General features: G+C 39.0%; 1 protein-coding gene across 2 annotated transcripts; it reads left to right on the top strand.

Moving 5' to 3' along the window:
- The first annotated feature begins 9,705 nt into the window (after positions 1 to 9,705).
- Positions 9,706 to 20,935, top strand: oxnad1 (oxidoreductase NAD-binding domain containing 1). 2 transcript variants are annotated; one of them, XM_035906532.2, is made up of 8 exons: positions 9,706 to 9,821; positions 10,102 to 10,214; positions 12,200 to 12,266; positions 12,385 to 12,488; positions 17,058 to 17,199; positions 18,759 to 19,004; positions 19,103 to 19,211; positions 19,403 to 20,935. In XM_035906532.2, exons 1-8 carry the CDS (start codon positions 9,816 to 9,818, stop codon positions 19,558 to 19,560), a joined length of 945 nt encoding a protein of 314 aa, XP_035762425.1. In that variant the 5' UTR covers positions 9,706 to 9,815; the 3' UTR covers positions 19,561 to 20,935. The 2 variants fall into 2 exon arrangements, with proteins under 2 accessions (XP_035762425.1, XP_006787682.1); XM_006787619.3 differs by having other exon boundaries at positions 12,197 to 12,266.
- Positions 20,936 to 20,939: the final 4 nt, after the last annotated feature.

Raw genomic sequence — 20,939 nt, 5'->3', positions numbered from 1 at the left:
TTTTGGCCCATTCTTCTTTGCAGAATTGTTGTAGCAACATTGGAGGGTTTTCGAGCATGGACCACCGTTTTAAGGTCATGGCACAGCATCCCTGTCGGATTTAAGTCAGGACTTTCACTAGGCCACTCCAAAGTCTTCATTTTGTTTTTCTTAAGCTATTCAGAGGTGGACTTGCTGGTGTGTTTTGGATCGCTGTCCTGCTGCAGAACCCAAATGTGCTTCAGCTTGAGGTCACAAACAGATGTCTGGACATTCTCCTTCAGGATGTTTTGGTAGACAGCAGAATTCATGGTTCCAGTTACAAAAACAAGTCTTGCAGGTCCTAAGGCAGCAAAACAGCCCCAGAACATCACACTACCACTACCACATTTTGATGTTGGTGTAATGTTCCTTTTCTGAAATGCTGTGTTACTTTTACGCCAGATGCAACAGGACTTAAACCGTCCAAATAGTTCAACCTTGTATCGTCAGAATATTTTTCTTGGGAGTGATCAAGATGTTTTCTAGCAAAACTGAGATGAACCTTTGTGTTCCTTTTGCTCAGCAGTGGTTAATCGTCTTGGAACTGGGGTCATTTTAGCCCAGTCTCTTTCTTATGGTGGAGTCATGAACACTTACCTTAACTGAGGCAATTAGGGCCTGCAATTTTTGCACTCATGACTGTGCGCAGGTGCCCCGTCCAGCACATATCAGCAGGATGCAAGATGCAAGCTGGGACACTCAAGTGGCTGGGATAGTATACGGGAAGATTTGTGAGGCTAAGACTAGAAGTCTTTCAAGTCCCGATGGGATGAGGACAGCAGTCCTGTCCTGTGGGACTTTGAATTTAAGACTGACAAGGAGGTCCTGGCCAAGAAGCAGAAGACATTAGTTGTGATAGATGAAGTACCACAGGCTGGAATAACAACTGGAGCAAAAGTGAAAGGTAAAGTCCAAAGTGGCTGATATGCAGATAGGTAGGCAGATACATAAATGTAAATAGACTTCTTTATTTTTCTATTTTATTTTCAGTATGAACACCAAGATCCAATTTGCCTTTTAACCCTTGTTAGTTAGGGAAATTGCATCACCTCTTTGCTGCGCTTATGAAAGCAGTTTCTCTGACCATGGATTCCCAGCCTAAATGGTTTCTGTGTGGCTTGCTGCCAACAGGGAATACCAAGTCTGAGCTGAGAAACACAGAAATAGAGATAGAAAGAATATCAGGGAATCCTTTCTATCTCCCTCCTCCGAAACACAGGTGAAAGTTGTTGCTGTGGCAACGGGAAACTGTTTGCAGTTCCTCTTTGTCTCTCTCTTTCTGTTTCAGTCAGTGTCCTGCATAACTGGGAGACTCCCTCTCCTCCTCTCCCGTCTGGGCCGAAACTCTCTAGAGATATTTCCTCTTTCCAGTGCGAACAGAAAGCTGGTTGTGTTTGTACTTTATTGTTCCTGTGCTCAAACAGAGGTAACCATGAATCCTTAACCGACCATCATTTATGCATTTTCACCCAAGTAAACAATACCATTTTTACAGTACAATTTTTTTTTTGCAACCTTGCACGTAAACATTTTTGTCTTAAATAAACTGATTGATAATGAACTGGCCTTTAAAACAGAAACACGATGCCTTCAAATGTCAGGTTTTGGCATTCCACTTGCTTTCGTGAAGCCATTTCTCACATATGTGAAGCGTTTTTTTGCCATTTTTGCCATGTGTGCCATATTTCAACTTAGAACTGCATCACATTATGCTATTATATTATATCTTCTCCCAGTCTTTTCTTCCAGCTTTCTCTCCTATCTCTCATATCGCTTCATCTGTTCTCCTCTCCCCTAATGCTGCAAGCAGCCTTGCTGAGAGTTGATATTTAACTTCAGCCCGACCAGATAAAGAAAGCACCCATGCAGTTATTTTGAGAGGGAGATCTACAAAATAAAGATTAGCTTCCATTCCCGAGAACACTGAACTGATTATTCAGGGTGAAAATACAGAAGAAGAGCATTTGTCCCTCGAAACAGTAAAGCATGTGGAGAATGTGAGTAGTAAACTTGAAGTTGCAACACACTGAAACAATGACCTTTATTGCAGGTGTTCCCTCCATCTGTATCTGTTTCTGTGTGGTTTGACTGTGTGCCATTAGAAACATAATAAATCAACACTTTTTTCTCACAGCCACACAGTCACAAGTATGCAGCAGCCATGCAGAGGAAATGAACACTTTTAGTCACTTTAGGGAGTTAATGTTTTAAAATGCCAATAATTATCTTGAGATCTGCCTGAATAGCAAAAATAGATCAACCTTATGGAGGCTGAATACAAACATTTTAAATGAGCCAAATATTAAAGAGAGTTTGAAAGAGGAAATAGAAACTTATTTAGAGTATAATGAAAATGAGGAGGTATCTCCAGAAATATTATGGGATGCATTGAAGGCAGTAATTAGAGGAAAAATAATTAGTATATCCTCTTACCTGAAAAAATCTAGGTGGGAAAACCGTTGTCAATTAGAAGACAAATTGTTAGAGCTACAACATCTACATTCTGTGACGCTGGATGATGATATCAAATCTGACATAATAAAACTTAAGAAAAAAATAGATGATCTAAATACGATGGATATACAAAAGAAAATCGTTTTTATTAAGCAACAGCAATGCGAGGTAGGGAGGAAATCACTAAGACTTCTGTCTCTTAAACTTAGGAAGCAACAAGCAGAGAGGACTATACATAGAATAAAGAATCCTCTTAATGGACAAATAGAAACTGAACTGGGGGAAATTAAACTATGCTTCCAGAATTACTACAGAAAACTTTACTCCCAAACTTTTGTAGATAACAACTCTATTGTCAATATTTTCTTGTCAGGTCTAAAGTTGCAAGGTGTGACAGAGGAACAAAATAAAATGCTGTTGTCCACAATAACTAAAGAAGAAATCTACTTGGCAATTAAAAGACTAAAGGGAGGGAAAATGGCGGGGCCAGATGGGTTCGGCCCAGAATGGTATAAAATAATGCAGGATCATTTGATCCCCACCATGATAAAGACATTTAATTGGGTAATGGAAAAGAAAATTATCCCTCCTTCATGGAGGGAAGCAATAATTTCCATTATACCAAAAGAAGGAAAAGATAAATTAGAATGTAGCAACTATCGCCCAATCAGTGTATTGAATATTGACTACAAGTTGTTTACATCTATTATCTCTAAGAGACTAGAAATGATATTACCTAGGTTAATACATAATGACCAAACGGGTTTCATTAAACACAGACAGGCCCAGGACAACATCAGAAAGGTTTTGCACATATTGCGGCAAGTTGACAAACAAAAATTAGAGACCTTAGTATTAAGCTTAGGTGCCGAGAAGGCGTTTGACTCAGTGAGATGGTCCTTTTTATATAAAGTGCTTGAGAAGTTTAATTTTGATAAATCTATAATTGATATTATCTCAGAGTTATACAACAAACCAACAGCTAAAATCAAAATCAATGGGGACCTCACCGAATCATTTATATTGGAACGAGGGACACGACAGGGTTGCTGCATTTCACCGCTGCTTTTTGCTTTGTTTATAGAACCACTAAGTCAGTGGATCAGGCAGAGACAGGATATAACAGGAGTACGAACGCCAGGAGGGGAACAGAAATGAGCATTATTTGCTGACGACTTACTTTTAACATTAACCTGTCCCTCACAGGCACTCCCCCAAATCATGGAAGCACTATCACAGTATGGTTCTTTATCGGGATATAAGGTCAATGTAAATAAAATGCAGGTATTAACTTTAAACTATGAACCACCAGTCGAAATTAAGAATCGTTATAAATGGAAATGGGATGCAGATAGCATTAGGTATTTAGGGGTGGTAATACATCGTGACTTCACCAAAATGTTCAATGCCAACTATGCCCCTCTAAATGAATCTATAAAATCAGATATACAAAGATGGAACACTATTCCATTTCTGGACCTACACTCCAGGATTGAATCAATCAGATTAAATATTCTCCCCCGACTGCTGTATTTGTTTCAGTCTCTACCGATTGCCATACCACAAAAACAGTTTGTGGCATGGGATAGAACATTGTCAAAATATATTTGGAATGGGAAAAAAGCTAGAGTAAAATATAAAACGCTCCAATTAAAGAAAGAAAAGGGAGGTCGTGGGCTTCCCTGTCTACGAGAATATTATTGTGCAGCTCAGTTAAGACCACTGATTTGTCTCTGTTGTCCAGACTACACCGCCGGATGGAAAGATGTTGAAGGAACAATAGTAAAAGAAATACCAGTTTCAGCTTTAATATTGGACATAAAATTGCAGAATAAAATACATATGGCAGATAAACCTATACTACAAATAATGATATCTGCTTGGAAAGAAGTAATAAAAATTGGTGGTTTGGAAAATGCCTCTAAGGTTTTAAGATGGTGTGCATATGATTCAGATTTTGCTCCAAATCAATATGATAATAGATTCAAAAACTGGATTTCAAAAGGTATAACTAATTATTATTCATTTGTCCATAAGGGTGCATTTCAAAGCTTTGAATCTTTAAGGAGTAAACATGACTTGGGATCAGATGATTTTTTTTTTAGATATCTACAGATCAGAAATTATTTTAATCAAAACTTAAAAGTGAACCTAAACGAATTACAATTTGTAGAAACATTCTTATTACTAACCAAATCTGAAGCGCAAAGTAAAATTATTTCTAAATTATATAACAGCATCCGGCGGTGTAAAAACGACAGCACTCTGTATATTAAAGCGAAGTGGGAAAAGGAGGGTAATCTGACAATTACAGAGAATTGTTGGGCTCACGCATGCAAGATACAATGGGCTACCACTGGGTCCAATGTTTGGCGTGAATTTTGCTGGAAAAGCATTATGAGATTTTTCATTACCCCTGCTCAACAAAGATATCGAGGACTTGGTGATAAATGTTGGAGATTTGGGGGAGACGGAGCTAACCATTTCCACATCTTTTGGGACTGTAAAGTTATTCGCCTGTATTGGTCTCTAATCCATGATCATTTACAAAATGTTTTTTCATCTGTTTTTCCTTCAACTTTTGAGACCATATTTTTGTGCAATGCACCAGTGGATAAACTGAATTCCAATGATAGAAGACTCCTGTATATCCTTCTGGCCGCAAGTAAAAAGCCTCTTACGAGAAGATGGCTTAAGCCTGAACCACCAACGATAGAAGACTGGATACATTCTGTACAAGAGATCTATACGATGGAAAAAATGTCATTTTCTCTTAAACTTCAGAGGGATACCTTCTACGGAATATGGTCTAAATGGACAGACTATGTTAAGCATATGAGGTGTGATTTTTGTATATGATGTTACAACCCTGAGTACTACGTAAACCTACCTGTCCTGCTGCCTCCTAACCCTAGTTTTTTTTCTTCTTTCTTTTTCTTTTTCTTCTCCTTTTCTTTTCTCTTCTTTTTCTGTCTTCTTTATTTTTCAATTATAACTTAAAATGTGACAGCAAAGAAAGTGTAAAAAGGCAAACTATTGTTATGTTCAACAGCTGTCCCAATAAAAGAGATAATAAAAAAAAATACCAATAATTATCATATATTTGTGCTCTGTCAAGTATAAAAAACATTTTTAAATGACTTTAAATGGAGTTTAATCTAGTAAATGTGTACACTTGGTACTTGAATTTGAGTGCTCTTTTACTTTTTCCACTGGCAGGAAGTCATATATTGTCAGCAACATAGTATAATGTCCTAAACCTATATATAGATGCCATGACTCTTTAGTAGGTTATGACAGATTAAGACACAATGAGTTTACCATTAGGTTACAAGCCCATAAATAAACAATTACATTGACTCACATGCACACACAGTTCGACTTACGTGTGCCCGCCTGCGCTCGTGTTTCCATACGCGATGACGCTGGTGCGTTTGCATCACACCTTATGCGTATGAGTGAGATTTGATAAACCTGAAAATCTTTTTTGAGTACAGAACAACTGGTTGAACCAAGGTGTGCTAGCCATGGGAAAGAGAGCAGGAAGGCAGCCAGTTAGACTGGTAGAGTCAGATAGAAAGAAAAAAAGAAAAAGCAGCAGAGGAAGTGAGTGGTTACTGTATCTAAGGATAGTAATGATGTAAACAGAGGTCTGCCTGCAGACAACATGAACCCCTCTGAGCCCTAAAACCACAGGCCACCTCAGTGACAAATTCAGAATCACAGCTTAAAGACTATAGAGGTCAAATACGACTAAGAACTGGACCAACAAAAATAGTAACAGTTGTCTGTTCTGGTTACTTTGGGTGGAGTTTGGATTTGCATTGTATCTTTTTAATTAAACAGTTTGCATTCCTGGGATGTTTTCAGTCAATGTTTTTGGAACTATGAGTAAAGCAGTGAGAAACTCACCTTAGCTTCACCTGTGATTACTGACGTTATGAGAACGTCCAAGAATGCAGAAAGGAATCCAACAGTTCTCAGCCAATTTTCTTTCTATTTAATGTGTTTCTTTTCGTGAATGCAGATACACGCACATGAACCTAGAACTGCACCTACCCATGGTAACTTTGCACTGGCTTTGAAATTGTTGACCCTAATGTACACCACTGCTACATGTCAGATCTTAAAATTGCCTAATTCCAGTTGCCTTTATCTTTAGATCTTTCCATTATTTTTCTGATGATACAATACCTCCTGGCAATGACTAAACGATCCTGAGATTCATAAATAGCACCAGCAAGTAATCAACAGACCACAATGTATTCTCTCTATGGTGTTAATAGAGGTATAAAATGTCACACAATGTTTTCAAACTGCAGTTATTATAACCATTGTGCAGCCATTAATTCACTGAAGGACAGGCAGTAATGCAATGCACTTGCATTTATACAGTGCTTTTATCTCTTACTCACCACTCAAAGACTTTAGACTACAAGTCATATGTTTTTCACTTTCATACAGTGCTTTATCTACCTCGCATCCATGGCCAGTTTTGAATTGCCAATTAACTGAACATGTGTCCAGGACTGTGGGAGCAAGCCAGGAAACCCCCGCAGGGACAACATGCAAACTTCGAACCAGGAAACTGCTTGGTGCCAGGCAGCATTGCTAACCAATGACAAAACCAGCATTCGGTTGAATTTCTGACTGATCTACATTATTGTACAAAAGTCTTGAACCAACCAGCATTATATCTGCTGTGTGGAGTGTGGTCATGTTGGAATCCATTACAATTTGGCTTATATCTGCCAAGGTCTTTAAATTTTATTTACTGATTTTTTTGGTGGAAAATTATAATGGAAAGCCTTATAACTTACAACATATGATTCATACAAGGGTGGTGTGTCTGTGTCAAGCTGTAGAAAGTAACATAGGATTTAACGTAAGATGGTATTTAAAATACTGTGTCACAGTTGACCTCTGACCTGTCGCTCAGAGTCAAATTGAGCGATTTTAAATGACAATTGGTTTTCAGACTGACAGGAACAGGTTGACACAGGATAATTTTTGAGTACAGTTGATTAATTTTATTACGACTTTGTTACGTAAATTATAGTAAAACGTCCTAACTGTTTAAATTCATAACAATGTAAATACAAATACAATGCATCTGAATAAGTATTTTTTTGGAAAACAAACTTCCAGAAACTTCTTTAACTTCATACATATCACTGTCAAGTATGTTTAAATGAGTTTCAACAGGGCAAATAACAAAAGGCTGCACTTTGCACTTGTTTTTACTGCACTACAAACGTGTTTGTTAAGCCACTTAACACTGACCTTTGAACCATTTAAGCATAAAAAGGCACCTAACTCAAGCGATGAATCAGTGTTATGTCTACAGCTTAGCAAAGAACCAGTTTTAAAATGTAACTTCGGGCACTTTGTTATGAGCATCCTGTAACAAAAACACAGAGTTTGTTTCAGGTTTTTTAGTCAAATCTATGAACAACGCCAAAGAAAACACAGTTTGACAGGCATAAAATTCTGTTTTTGCAACAACAAAGTGATTCCCAAAGAGCTATTAGCTAAAAACTGGGCATAACACCACATGCTGTGTACTGTGTCTTTAGAAAATGCCAGGAAACTGGACAAGTTCAGGCAGAAGAAGAAGTGGCCGGCCTAAAAAAAAACTATGTACAACAGAGGAACAGTATCTGAAAGTCATGTCCATAAGAAAGAGGAATAAAAACAGCCAAGATCTAACACAGGACTTGAGAGATCCATCTGACCCTGCAGTTGAAACCTCTTTAAAAAATGGCCTCAGTGGAAGGGTGGATCTCATGAAGCTATTCTTAATGAAGGGAAATGGGAAGAAGAGACTGTCAAATTACACAGTATTGGACTGAAAATCAGTATCAACAGGTCTTATGGAATGATGGATCCAAATCAAATTATTTGTTACAAATCATCATCAATAAGTAGAGGGAAAGAAATGACACAAAGAAATGAGGGGTGGTTGAAGACTTTTGTACTGTATTATACAATCCTTTATCCTCCACATCAAAAAATGTGAAAGCAGTTATGAAAAAAGCTAAAAGCATGTGGCTGTATTAGTGAAATCATTAAGAAACATTAAACAAATATGAAGGAGACTTTAAAAGAAGCTGTGTGTCCTGGTCCCAGGCTTTCTACGTTTTGGGCATGTTTTGAGTTTTCTTTATACTGGTATTTTTGATTGTCTGTGGCCTAAGGGTTAGTCTTTTATGTTCTGGTTTCATACTTTCTTTATTATCATTTATTGGTTTCAGTGTGTTACAGGAATCCCTGGTTATTCCTGCCTAAATGTGTTTCCGTCTCTTGTCTCTGTGTTTGTTTACCTTTCTGTCTTTGTGTCATGTCTGCCTTTCTTTTCTTGTATTCTGTTCCTTCCTTCTTTATTTGGTGTTTGTCTTCACTAAGCCTCGTGCCGAGTTTTACTTCCTCCGAGGTCAATATGTTAGTGATCCCCAGCTGTGTTCCCACCTGTTTCCCATCCTCTTGTTATCCTGTGTTTGTATATATTTGCCTTGCCCTTGCTTTTTGTCTCATCCTCCCGCCTTGTTGTGTCTTCTCTTGCAGTAATCCTCTTCCATGAAGAGTTGTAGATTAAATTTTTTCAGCTTATTATATTATGCTTAGTTTAAGTTAATAAAGCCACTTTTTAGTTTGTGCTTCTAATTTCTGAGTCCTGCATTTAGGTCCAATTCTTGCCTGTTCCACAGCCAGCCTTGACACTACCACAATTTCACCCTCTGGTGTTGCAGTGTTCACTGTTATATGGCCACAAGATGGAGCCAAAATTATTTCTATATTGCCTGTTATCCATGCATTAATAAATAAAATTCAACAGAGCAGCCATGTGACAAAAAACTAAAGTGGAGATTGCCCTCATTAATATGGCATTTTGTTAATTTTTGAATTAAATTATTAAAAAAAAAATTTTAAGGATTCTATCCATTTAAAATGGACTATATACACTGTGAGACTGTCTAATACACTATGGCACCTATAACAGGGAAGGCAAAAATCTCCTGCAGAGCTCAACGCTAAACATTAAACTTTGGTGAATAAGTCACTATTAAAATAATGAGACCGTAGCACAAGTGACATCTGATGGATTTACGTTGTGTTTGTGTTTTTTTTCTGAGGGAGTACAATTGCTTTTGATAGCATCCAGGCGCTGGATGCTATTTGCCAACAGGGGGCGTTACTAGAACAGAAGAAGTCGCCAGCCGCAGTAAAACGACGACGAAGAAGTCACCTGTCGTGTCATGTCGTCATAAGACCACCAAGGTTATTCCGAAGGTACAGGAGACAATTATGAAGAGCGTTTGACAGAAGTAAAGTCCTCTCGTATGCCGGTAAGAAGAAAAATATGATTCGTTTGTGTCAAGTAATAAAATGTAACTGGCATTTACTCGGTAGCTAGCTTCAACTAGCCGGCTAACCTCATGATGGAGGCGGTCACACCAAACTCCATTAAAAATAGTCTGATTTTAATACATGGAGGTGTATACTGATCGGAAAAGAAACAAAAGTGGATGTATAAAATACTCATATGTAATGCTAAGCATAAGGTACAGACTCCGGCTTTGAAAGCTAACTCCAGGTGTTTTCTGCTCTAATCTGACATGAACCCAGGTCGTGATGAGGGTCTCCTGTTTACTGTCCGCCACTGCTCGAAGCTTCAGTCTGTCGTGTCCTGCAGCCGGTCTGCTCTGCTGTAGGCTGCTGGGCCCCGGCTCTGCCGTGAGGTGAGTTTCCTGAGGGGGCAAAGTAGATTCTGACAACGAGAGAAGTGTATGTTTTTGAGTGGACCCCCATCTCCCCTGTTCTTGTATTACGAACAACAAAAAAACAGAGCCCATATAGTCTGATTTAAACTATCCACAGGGTTAAATGAAACGAGGAAGAATGCCAGATTATGGCTTTTGTTCTTATTTTTTTCTTCATCTCTTCTTCAAGATCTTGGAGACTACCTCCAGCATTGCTGTTATTTTTAGATCACTTCCTATAAGGGGTAATCCTTACATCAGCCTTGAAATTCATTCTTATATCGCTTCCTATATATTTCTGTTGCGTCCCATTATGATCATTGTGCTGTGATTTCACTGTGGCTCTTAAACGTTTGCAGAGAGCAAACATCATCATCATTTGGTACCAACTGTCCTGACTTCAATGTGTAGGATCATTGGAGGCGGTGAGTTGGGTCTCTAGCTACAAACAAATAGTTTTCATTTATGTCCATGTGGGAAATAGGAACAGGAATTAATTTCAAGGCTGATACTGTCAACTTGGTTGTCCACTTTGCCAAAGTGGACATCAGGTTTAAGGATCACAGTTTTGACATACTGGTGGAGATCCCGCATCCTTTTTAGAGCCAAAGAGCATAAGCAAGGGTGCATAATGGAACTTCTAGGAAGTGATTTATATATTTAATGGTCACATTCCTGGAACTTTTCAATGACACTTTGAGAAATATCCATGTGCCCAATAATGACCGTTCCATAAATCTTGATTTTTGAATAAACTGAAAAAACTCAATAAGAATTATATTTTGGCCCCTAGTAAACACAAAAGAGCTTTAGTGACTTTAAATATAAAATGTTCCCACAGCTGTGATGGCACTCAGGAGAATGGTTGCTGTGATTTTTCTGTGTTACAGGTGCATAACACAGAGTGTACAGAGTGAGACGTGCGTAAGGTCCAGACTGATCTAGAGTCTCTGCTTGGATTAAATTATGGGAATAATTAGTAAAGATCCTGCTGTTGTGCTAAATGTGTAAATGCATGCAGCTCTCTGGTTACATGTTTCAGTCTGTGGCTTTTCTCAGCATTTGTGAAATGTTTCTGGGTGTAACCCTGATGAAACAATCATTCATTAACTAATGAAAAATCAAATAGAAGAAGAAAATATGCAGTTTGTTTACCCAACACAAAAAAATTATATACAAATGTATCAGTAATGCATCCATGTAAACATGTGGAGTAGTCCAAACACTGTAACCTGCAAACAAAATTGAAGCAAAAAATTATATCATTTTATAATGAAAAGATTATGTGTCTTATTCTGTATTAGCAGGGTGTAGTAATACACACTAATGATCCTGCTGCTTTAAGTAACCCTATAAATCTCCATGCTTTTAATAAACTCACAAGAAAGTCCGCAGTTAGCAACAAGCACTACTTCAGCTGCTGTTTTGTTAAACCCAGGCTGCATTCATTACTGGTGACTCTCATTAAGTAGTCTGTGTGCACATCATGTTAGCAGGCAGCGGGTCTGTTGCAAACCGCTGGGAGATGAAGTAGGGGGCACCATAATTCATTTTAGTGTTTATATTGCTTCTAATTGTCTGACGGTGCCTAATGTACTTCTTCTTGAATTTAAATAAGTTCTTATGATTGTTATGATCGATGATCATTAGCCTGTTTTGCAGCCCCCTCCAGCACTTGGTGCCCTGTGCACACCACAGTGTGCGAGGTGCTGTGAATGAGCTGCGAAGAGTTAGTGAGAAACCGTGTTTTTGTTTTAGGGTTTTTTGTATTTTTAATGTTGATGAACTGGATCCTTAACTCGATGGTTCCCTGTTGACAGTCAGGGCAAACTCCACTTGCCGCCTTTTTTTTTTTTTTTTTCTTTCTTGTGTGTGTGTCACATGTGGCTGCGTTCTTGCTCTTCACTGCACGACACAGTATTTTTCATACGAAACAAGTGACCAGACTGTTTCCTTTTCAGTAGAAGAAATATGTCCTCCGAAAGGCAAATGGACCACCTAGAGAGGACCTCGAACAACTACAGACAAAATGTAAGTCTACAGTGTGTAGCTGAGGAATCTGATCTTGATGTCTGTTAACTGTGCCACACTATTATTAACCCACCACTGAACTCTTCTCTGTGTGTCTCTAACTGGGTTTTTGACTTAGACTCTGTATCCAGCACAAGTATGTGGAATTATAAACGAGTCAGAGACGGTAAAAAGACTGAGAATAGCCGTGCATCCGAACTTCACCTTCAAAGCAGGCCAGTGGTGAGTAGACTCTCATTAAGTTTTAAATAAGAGAAGGTACAACTGAAATCAGCATTTTCCAGGTCAAACTACACACAATACCAGGGTCGACTGCAGTTTTCTGAAACCTATGTCTGTGAGAGTACTCATATGACAGCTTCAGTCAGTAGTAGAAGATCCCAGAGTGGGATACACTCTAGGAGTACATCAAACACAACTTATAGACAGTTATAGACTGTATTTGAACAGTATTACCAATACGGATCATTCTGTCATATTTATTGGCATGCCAGTATTAAAACTTTTTTTTTTTAAATACACAATGCTTGGGGTGATTTAGAAATGGTGGCATGACAAAGTTTGTCCGACTGAACATCTCCTACCCAAGTAATTACTACTATCCTATTAACACAGGTTGGCACATTCATAGTAAAAGTCAAGTCAGAGTTCATTCCTATATGCTATATATATATATTCCAGTCACTAAATCACCATTCACTATACACTGAAAATCAAATAAAATGAGTAGATAAGAGTATTTGCATTAGGGCTGGGTATCGTCACTGATTTCTAGAATCAATTCAATTCCGATTCACAAGGTCCCGAATCGATTCGATTTGAATCGGGGAAATTTTGCCTCAGACAGTAAGAAATATTATAATTCAGATCATGCTTCAGTACATTTCCATATTCGTATACCTATAAAAAGAAAGCTGACACTTGCGAGACTTTACCAAAGGTGTGAGCATCACAGCAGATGCCTTTGTGTCAAAGTAACTAAGGATAAAACACAGAAAAACATGAAGGTTTTCCTGGCCTGGGATTTTATAAAAATATTCTGCAGTTGATCAAAAATGAAAGAAAACCATTAATCAACATATGAACATTACCTGATGCTGCTGAAGTGAAGCAGAGAAAAGTTACAGATGTTTTATTAGAGACACGGCTAAGCGTTTTGCAATTTTGCATAATTTTAAAAAGTTTAAATTTGTTCAGTAGCCTACTGAGGTTTTCTTTTCGGAAGTTAACAAAAACAGCAGCCGACAGTGCTGTAAACAACAGTAGAGTTGTGCGCAAGCGAATAATGAAGAAAACAGATTTTTAGACAGGAAACTGTTCTTGAAGTATAATGAGAGAGAGTGAGAGAGCGGTTTTTATCGTGGTGGAAGCAAAACAGCAAAAGTCAGAGGGAATTCTTGACGATGTTTATGTGAAGCGAAGTTTGGATCTTCTTTTGCTGCTGGTTCAGTCAATATTGTTTGAAGAGAGATCAAACTAACAGCTTTAGAATCAGCGCAAAAAGGACGTAAACACAAAGCAGGGACCCGCCGAAACATCAGAATCAGCAAACTGTCGACTTTCAGCCCCGACCATGTCCGTGCCGTTGGGTGTGAAAGGCAACATCTCACTGCTTCTGATCCATTGGGTCTGCGCTTTGTGTTTACGTCTTTGTGCAGAATCCGTGTTCCTGCTCTCATTTACTGTTTTAGCTGTTTGGTGGTTATTGAAATTTTGTGAGGTTTAACCTGAGATTCTGGCATTTTGGGCAAACTAAATTTATAAAAAAAAATCGATTCAGGATTTTAATGAATCGATATCACGTTATCCAAGCTAGAATCAATTTTAATCGATAATCAAAGCCCACCCCTAGTTTGCATACTCTGCTCTGCTCAACTAGACTTGAAGGCAAACAAGAACAAATATGTTTTTAAAAGTGGTTTAAAATGACTGAGAGACTGGGGATCTCTTATGTAAAAAGTTTGCAGAGTATATATCACAGCTGAGTGATCTCAGAAGTTCAGTGTTGGTCAGTGTCAGTTTTTAACATTTGAATAATTCTGAGTAAAATGGTTCTATTCGCACACTGTGCTACAACTTGGAAATGTTTAAGAATTAGCATGGGATAAGAGTCCCTGAGGCTTTCTTTGCTTTATTTGTCTTGACAAAACCCAAAACCTCAGTTAGAGATGGCAGGTATCACAACAGTAACTATAAGCTTTCTTTGTTAAGCCAGGCTTTCTGCTTCATTGTCTGTGATATGACTCTTCTTCCACACAAATGAGCCCTGATAGTGTGTCCTACTCCACTCAGAGGTGATGATACAGATAAAATGGTGTTTAGAAATCTACAAAGAACATGAAAAAATACCAGTAAATTGTAAATAAAGGAGTGTAATGCTGCAGAAAATCATTAATCTGGTCATTTAGCACAGCGAGTGGAAAAATAAACATTTTAATTTGAGGTAAATTGCATGTTAAAGCTCTGCAACATTAAACTGGATACATTTTAAGATTAAAGTTTACAGTCCCATAGTCTAATAAAGGAGACCTGGGAATCGCTTTGGTTTATGGCCGGCTCAAAGAGAAATTAGATTTATTGATTCAGCTGGTATTCTTGTTGTGTTTTCTGTGCCTTAATAGCTGCATTTCCAACAATATAAAAGAGATTAGTCATCAGATTAGAAACAAGTATAAAAACATTTAAACATTTTCTGCATCACCAGCTTAATACATAAATACATAAAGGTTATGTGTTCAGCATAAGTTACCGCAGTGATTTAGCCAGATAGAGACCCATTTTTCTGATACAGAAAACTCTGAGTTCCACATGGCTTACGAAGCTATTAATCTGGCCTCGTAGTACACCCGTCTGTTCAGACTTGTAATACATATCCTGACACTGCTGGCTTTGTCGTTCTGTTTATGTAGTAGTGGGGTTTTTCAGACATGCCCATGGCGTTTGCCATATGGGAAGTACACTAAGTGGCATATAACGCATGATGTTTTCTTTCTACAGCACGGCACGCAGACAAGAGCGTGTCCCTGTTTTGTTTTATTACACTGTAATTTATGTGTAATTGGGTATAAGCAGCATTGTTAGCTCCAAACACGAGTGCTTGGGCCCGTCATTCTATATACCTGAGGTAAAATGGCCGTATTGTTGTGTAGTGACACTGGGTTGTAATAGCGTCTGTCAATTTAGAAAAACCAAGGACAACAAAAGGCAACAGAGCTGCATCGTTATTGGTGTGACTCGAGAGTGCAGCCTGGTAATGTGGGCAGAGATTTGGCTTTCAGTTGTAAACTGTAGTGCTGTAAAAGAAAAATGTGTCCATTAACACACAAAGGCCTGTTCTCTTTCTAAAGACTTTGGGAATAACTGAATTAAAAATAGTGGATACACTCCCATCTTCTTTGATTTCTAGCTGCAAAAGACAATAAATTACATAGCATGTATTCATAAAGTAATTACAAGTATATTTGGTTTACTACTAAAATTTAAGCGAATAGTTTTTCTGTTTTCTTCACGGTGCCATTAGAAACCCAATACAGTGATAGCACTTAGGTCTTCCTTCATCAGTCATTGTCATGTAGTGCCTATGATCACCACATGGGGGCAGGGTTGTGTCAGATTCATCTTTTCCAAGCACTTCTTACAGAACTTCCAGTAAATTTCAGCTGTAGTCCTCATATTGGTCAATACCATCAACCGGAGGAAGGATCGAAGCCTCTTAATCATTTAAAACCTTGACTCAGATGAGGATGACCGAAAATAGACACACGGGGAAGCATTTATCGTCCTTGATGTTGCTCATATACTGGCAGCTTTTTGACCGATGCATACCATGAGGAAATGTTTAAGCTAACGTCAAGAGACTCTTCCAATAGCAGGTTGGGAACTTCTTCAATGAGCCAGAGCTTCTTTTTTTTTTTTTGGTTCTGTTTTGTTCTCAGTCCTGGTCTGTCAGTCAGTGTTGCCATTGTTAATTAGTGTAGCTTGCACATGCAGTATGTACATGAGCCCATACTGTTGGTGGGCGGTGGTGAGAAATAAAACTGGCAGCCAGTTGCCCTGCGGCGGCTGATAATGAATGTAAATAGATGGAAATTCTTGACTTGCAATGTTTTTTTTAAGAAAAAAGGGACTGTTTAGTTGTTCATCTCCAGGTGGGAGAGGAGGAAGAGAAGGAGGAGGTGGATGGAACATATGTACATGATTTCACAGCGGATCCATATTTATGATGCCTCTGAGGGTCTCTCTGGTGTAACAGTAGGTCATTGTGTTGGTGGAACATTAGCCCAACTGTTTAGCACTGCATTTTTCTCACTGTGACTACTCCATTGTTCCTACTGATTGACAGATGTGACTATGTGTAAGAAAGAGATGCTTCACTTTGAATAAACTGATCAGCTTTACATCTGGTTCTGTTTTGTTGTCCCTGGTTTCCAAAAGAGGATTTCTGCTGCGTCGATGCACATGGAAACACTCTATAAGCATTTAGACTTTGGCCCCGTTTTTGTTTTTGTTGTTTTATTAACTGTTAGCGAGTAGGCATGTACCAATTTGTGCTACAGTCACCATTCCTGGCCCTTATGATGGCTAGACCCGATCAATTTCCCAAAGTTTGTCTAATATATCACTCTTCTACTCTGGCTAAATGTTCAAAGACATCTTTATATTGTTCCCAAAAATAATAAGTGACAATAAAATCAATGAAACAATCTATGGATCAAGTTCAAACATCTGCTAATGTAATTAATCAATAAACTGAATGATTAAATGCTGTGTTTTGCTGTTGTGTGTCTGCAGGGTGGATTTCTTTATCCCTGATGTGGAGAAGGTTGGAGGCTTCTCCATGTGCTCCAGCCCAGGTCTGCTGCAGAGGGAGGGAGTTGTTGAACTGGCTGTCAAATATGCCAAACACCCACCAGCCCACTGGGTCCACACTACAGTGAGTACAATAATCACGTCCTTTATGGTATCCAGATCTCTGGTTTTGTAGGAAAATCAAGAAAACTGAAAGAAATATTATAAAACAGCAGAGGTTCAAAAATCATGAGGCTAAGACCAATAATGGATAAGGTGTTACAGCATTACAATCCACATTGCGACATAATCACACAAGTGTTGAATGGAACAAGATAAATGAGCTGATATTTTTAGAATTGTTTGACGTGTGTGTGTGTGTGTGTGTGTGTGTGTGTGTGTGTGTGTGTGTGTGTGTGTGTGTGTGTGTGTGTGTGTGTGTGTGTGTGTGTGTGTGTGTGTTTGCACACACCCTATTATCTGCGAACAACCATTAATTGAGCTCTCTTGTATCTTTCCTTTTGTGTCATTTATTTATTATAATGGTGGATTTCATTTTAAACATGGCTCAAAATGTCACACAGTGAGGTCAGCAAACATGAGTCAGAAATTCAGACTTTAGACCGCTCTAAATGCTCAGTGTCAAACAGTTTTTTTGCTCCCAACTCATGGCTCTTAATGATGTCATCAAGAGCAGATGGAGATAATTTTGTCATCTCAAATAAACACCTCTGACTGTATGTACAGGAGGGTGCCCTTAAACAGAATAGAATAGAGTAGCCTTTTATTGTTATTGTACATGTATAACAAAGTTGTCGGTGATCTGCACCAACTCTGTTGGAATAAAATATAAATGGTAGACCGCAGGAATAAATGACAAGGGTGACAATTACTTTTTTAAAACAGGACCAGATAGGTATGGTATTTTTCCCTTTTAATATATGAAATCAAATACTAGAGCAAATATATCACAACACTGTGTGTGTGTGTGTGTGTGTGTGTGTGTGTGTGTGTGTGTGTGTGTGTGTGTGTGTGTGTGTGTGTGTGTGTGTGTGTGTGTGTGTGTGTGTGTGTGTGTGTGTGTGTGTGTATAGATAACAAATGCATCATTTTTAAACTCCACTGGTGTCGGTAGTTGTATGAATATTAACAGTGTTTTCTTCCAGCTCTGTCTCTCCCTTTCTGTAGTCTACATGTTTGTTTGCAGCTTCTTTGTTTGATGATGGGCTCAAAAAATAGCTTTGAGCTACTATGCTGTGTGTAAATAGGAACGAGCGATGTGTGTTTGAGCGTACTGAGACTTACATCTATCAGCTCTGAGATCACTTTATGATCCTTTTGTTTGATATTGTGTTACAGGGATAGTGTAGGGACCATCACAGCAGATTAGGACTGCATGCATTATGATGTGGGCGAGTGGTCATGTGTGCTAAAGCAGATAAAGGCATATTTAGTGCTCTCCTCGACTTCAAAAGGCCTTTTGTAACTTGTAATATCGGCTGCACTCGTGCAGCAGCAACATCGATTTGTAGTGCGTATGATCTAAAATTGGCTTTTTACACTTGTTGAGGCTGGTTTTAGATGCAGTTTGTTGTCTCTGAAAATGTTTATTTCAGCTGCTTATCAGGGATGGATGCGAGTTAGCTGGCTTTGCAGTTTGTTTCAAACTCCTTCCACTCCTCAGTCTCTCCCTCTTCCTCTCAGTGTACAGTGGGCTCCAGAGTGGCCATGCGTGTCGGTGGGGAATTCTTCTTTGACCCATCGCCATCTGAACCCTCTGTGGATTTGCTGCTGGTGGCTGGAGGTGTAGGGATCAATCCCTTGTATTCAATTATGCTGCACACAGCAGATCTGCTGCGTCTCAATCGAGCTTCAGGTGGCCGGGATTACAACATAGGCTCCGCCCACCTCTGTTACAGTGCCAGGAACACCCAAGAGCTGCTGTTCAAGGTATGTGTGTAAAATCTATGAGAAGGTTTTGAGGGTTTTTTATTATTATTTTAATAAACTTTTATAAATGTTCAACATCCTACCTTCTGTGTTCCCAGAGTTCTATCATTGAGGTGTGCCAAGAGTTTCCTGACAAGTTCTCCTGTGACTTCCATGTCACGCAGCAGAGCACAGACGTCGACCTGCAACTCCTGCCGTTTGTCAACCGTAAATACTGCATATTCGCTTTTCTTTGTTTGGATGAGATGATTGAGTAACTGTCACATTCAACCACAGCCTGTCTTGGTTGATTTATCTGTGTCATCATAGGCTAAGTCTCCATGTAGGCGACTGAGATGGGATAGGTGCCGCAGCACCGCATCTTAATTAATTGATTTGCTTCCCTTGTGTCTCATCAGACGGGAGAATCACAGAGGAGGTGTTGCGGAAACACGTGGACCCACAAAAAACTCTGTGTTACTTGTGTGGACCCCCGCCGATGATTGAATCAATTTCAAAAACCCTCATGGACCTCAGCCTCCCCAAAGATAGGATCCTCTTCGAGAAGTGGTGGTAGGGGCCCCCCTACAGCTCCCAGAAACAATTCCTGCCTTTTGTTGTCATCAGTGGGGAAGGTGTACATCTGGGAGAATGGAAAGCAAGTGAAATGTCCCAGTGATCTGGATTTCAGTATGAATGCTTGTGTAGATGAGGAAACTCATCCTCTGATCCCTGCCACGGCAACCCGTGCTTGATTTGCGATAGACCGCTGGGACCGCCCACGCCTCAGCTAGCAGCTGACACACAAAGACAATAGAGATTATTTATATTTCCTATAGTATAAACCAGCAAGATGAGGGAAATTCCAGTGTCCTGTGCATGTGTGCATCTTCAGATCTGTTCACATTTGCAGACACTTCTGCTGCAATGTCAAATCAGGTTTTCAGTGAAAAACTGCGTTAACAAGGGGACCAAGAACCAATGTAGAGGAGAGACTAAAGAAGTAACAAAAATGAAGACCGCTTGAAAAATCAGCATGTTTGAAGGGTTTTAATTGTGAAACAGAACTCTTCCTTTGGGAAATAAGCTTTTGGTGTTGTTGAAAAGATCGATCTGTTAAATTTAAAATTAGATTACAAAGTTGGACTGTATGAGTGTGAGGGGATATGTGGCTAACTGAAAAATACTCCAATACAAAACAGTTTGTAAAATAGTGACTTTTTTCACAGTTTCTGCACTGATGAAACGAGTGCTAGGTAAAGTGTAACCAGAGAGATTTGGAAGTGATAGCAGATGGACTTATTGGGTGCTTAAGTTATTTAAAGGAAATGGAGGGATATTTGAAACATTAGCAGTGTGTACTTTTATTTTACGCTGTACATTAGCGTTTTAATGACTCTTTTAACACAGTACCTCACCTATTTGATAAAATGTAACTTAGAAGTATTACGGTGTTTATATTCAGTGTACTGACACTTTTTATTTAAAGAGCCGCAGGTTTTAGAGTTGCATCAAAGCATTTGTTTTTCACATATTACTCCTCAGCTTTACACCACTGATCATATTTTTAGATTTAAAACTTCACAGGCTCCCACACATTGGCCAGTATCCCCTCCCGCTTTACTCACTTACACTGTTACCACATGCATGCACAGCGCCCATCCCCTATACAGCCTCTTCTTCAGCCACAGGCATTCACATACCCATAAACGGTTTCTCGTCACAGGGTAGAGTAAATATCCCATGGTGCCATGTAATGGAACCTCCAGGTGGTCTGCAATTGGCTCGGATCACTGAACATCCCTCAGAGATGGTTGCAAGCTTCCTGTTGTCATCTCTCAGTGGGGGGGTTGTGCCGTTAAGACTCAATTTTGAGTTGTTTGTGCATTTCTTCCTCATATGAGGACAGCTGTTTATGATTTTAAAGGAAATAAAGAAAATTGAGTCAAGTTCGCC

The sequence above is a fragment of the Neolamprologus brichardi genome, chromosome 22, assembly GCF_056152115.1.
Source record: "Neolamprologus brichardi isolate AB-2024 chromosome 22, ASM5615211v1, whole genome shotgun sequence".
NCBI lineage: Eukaryota > Metazoa > Chordata > Actinopteri > Cichliformes > Cichlidae > Neolamprologus > Neolamprologus brichardi.
Note: the sequence above shows the minus strand (reverse complement) of the source record. Positions and strands in the feature narration are given on the sequence as shown.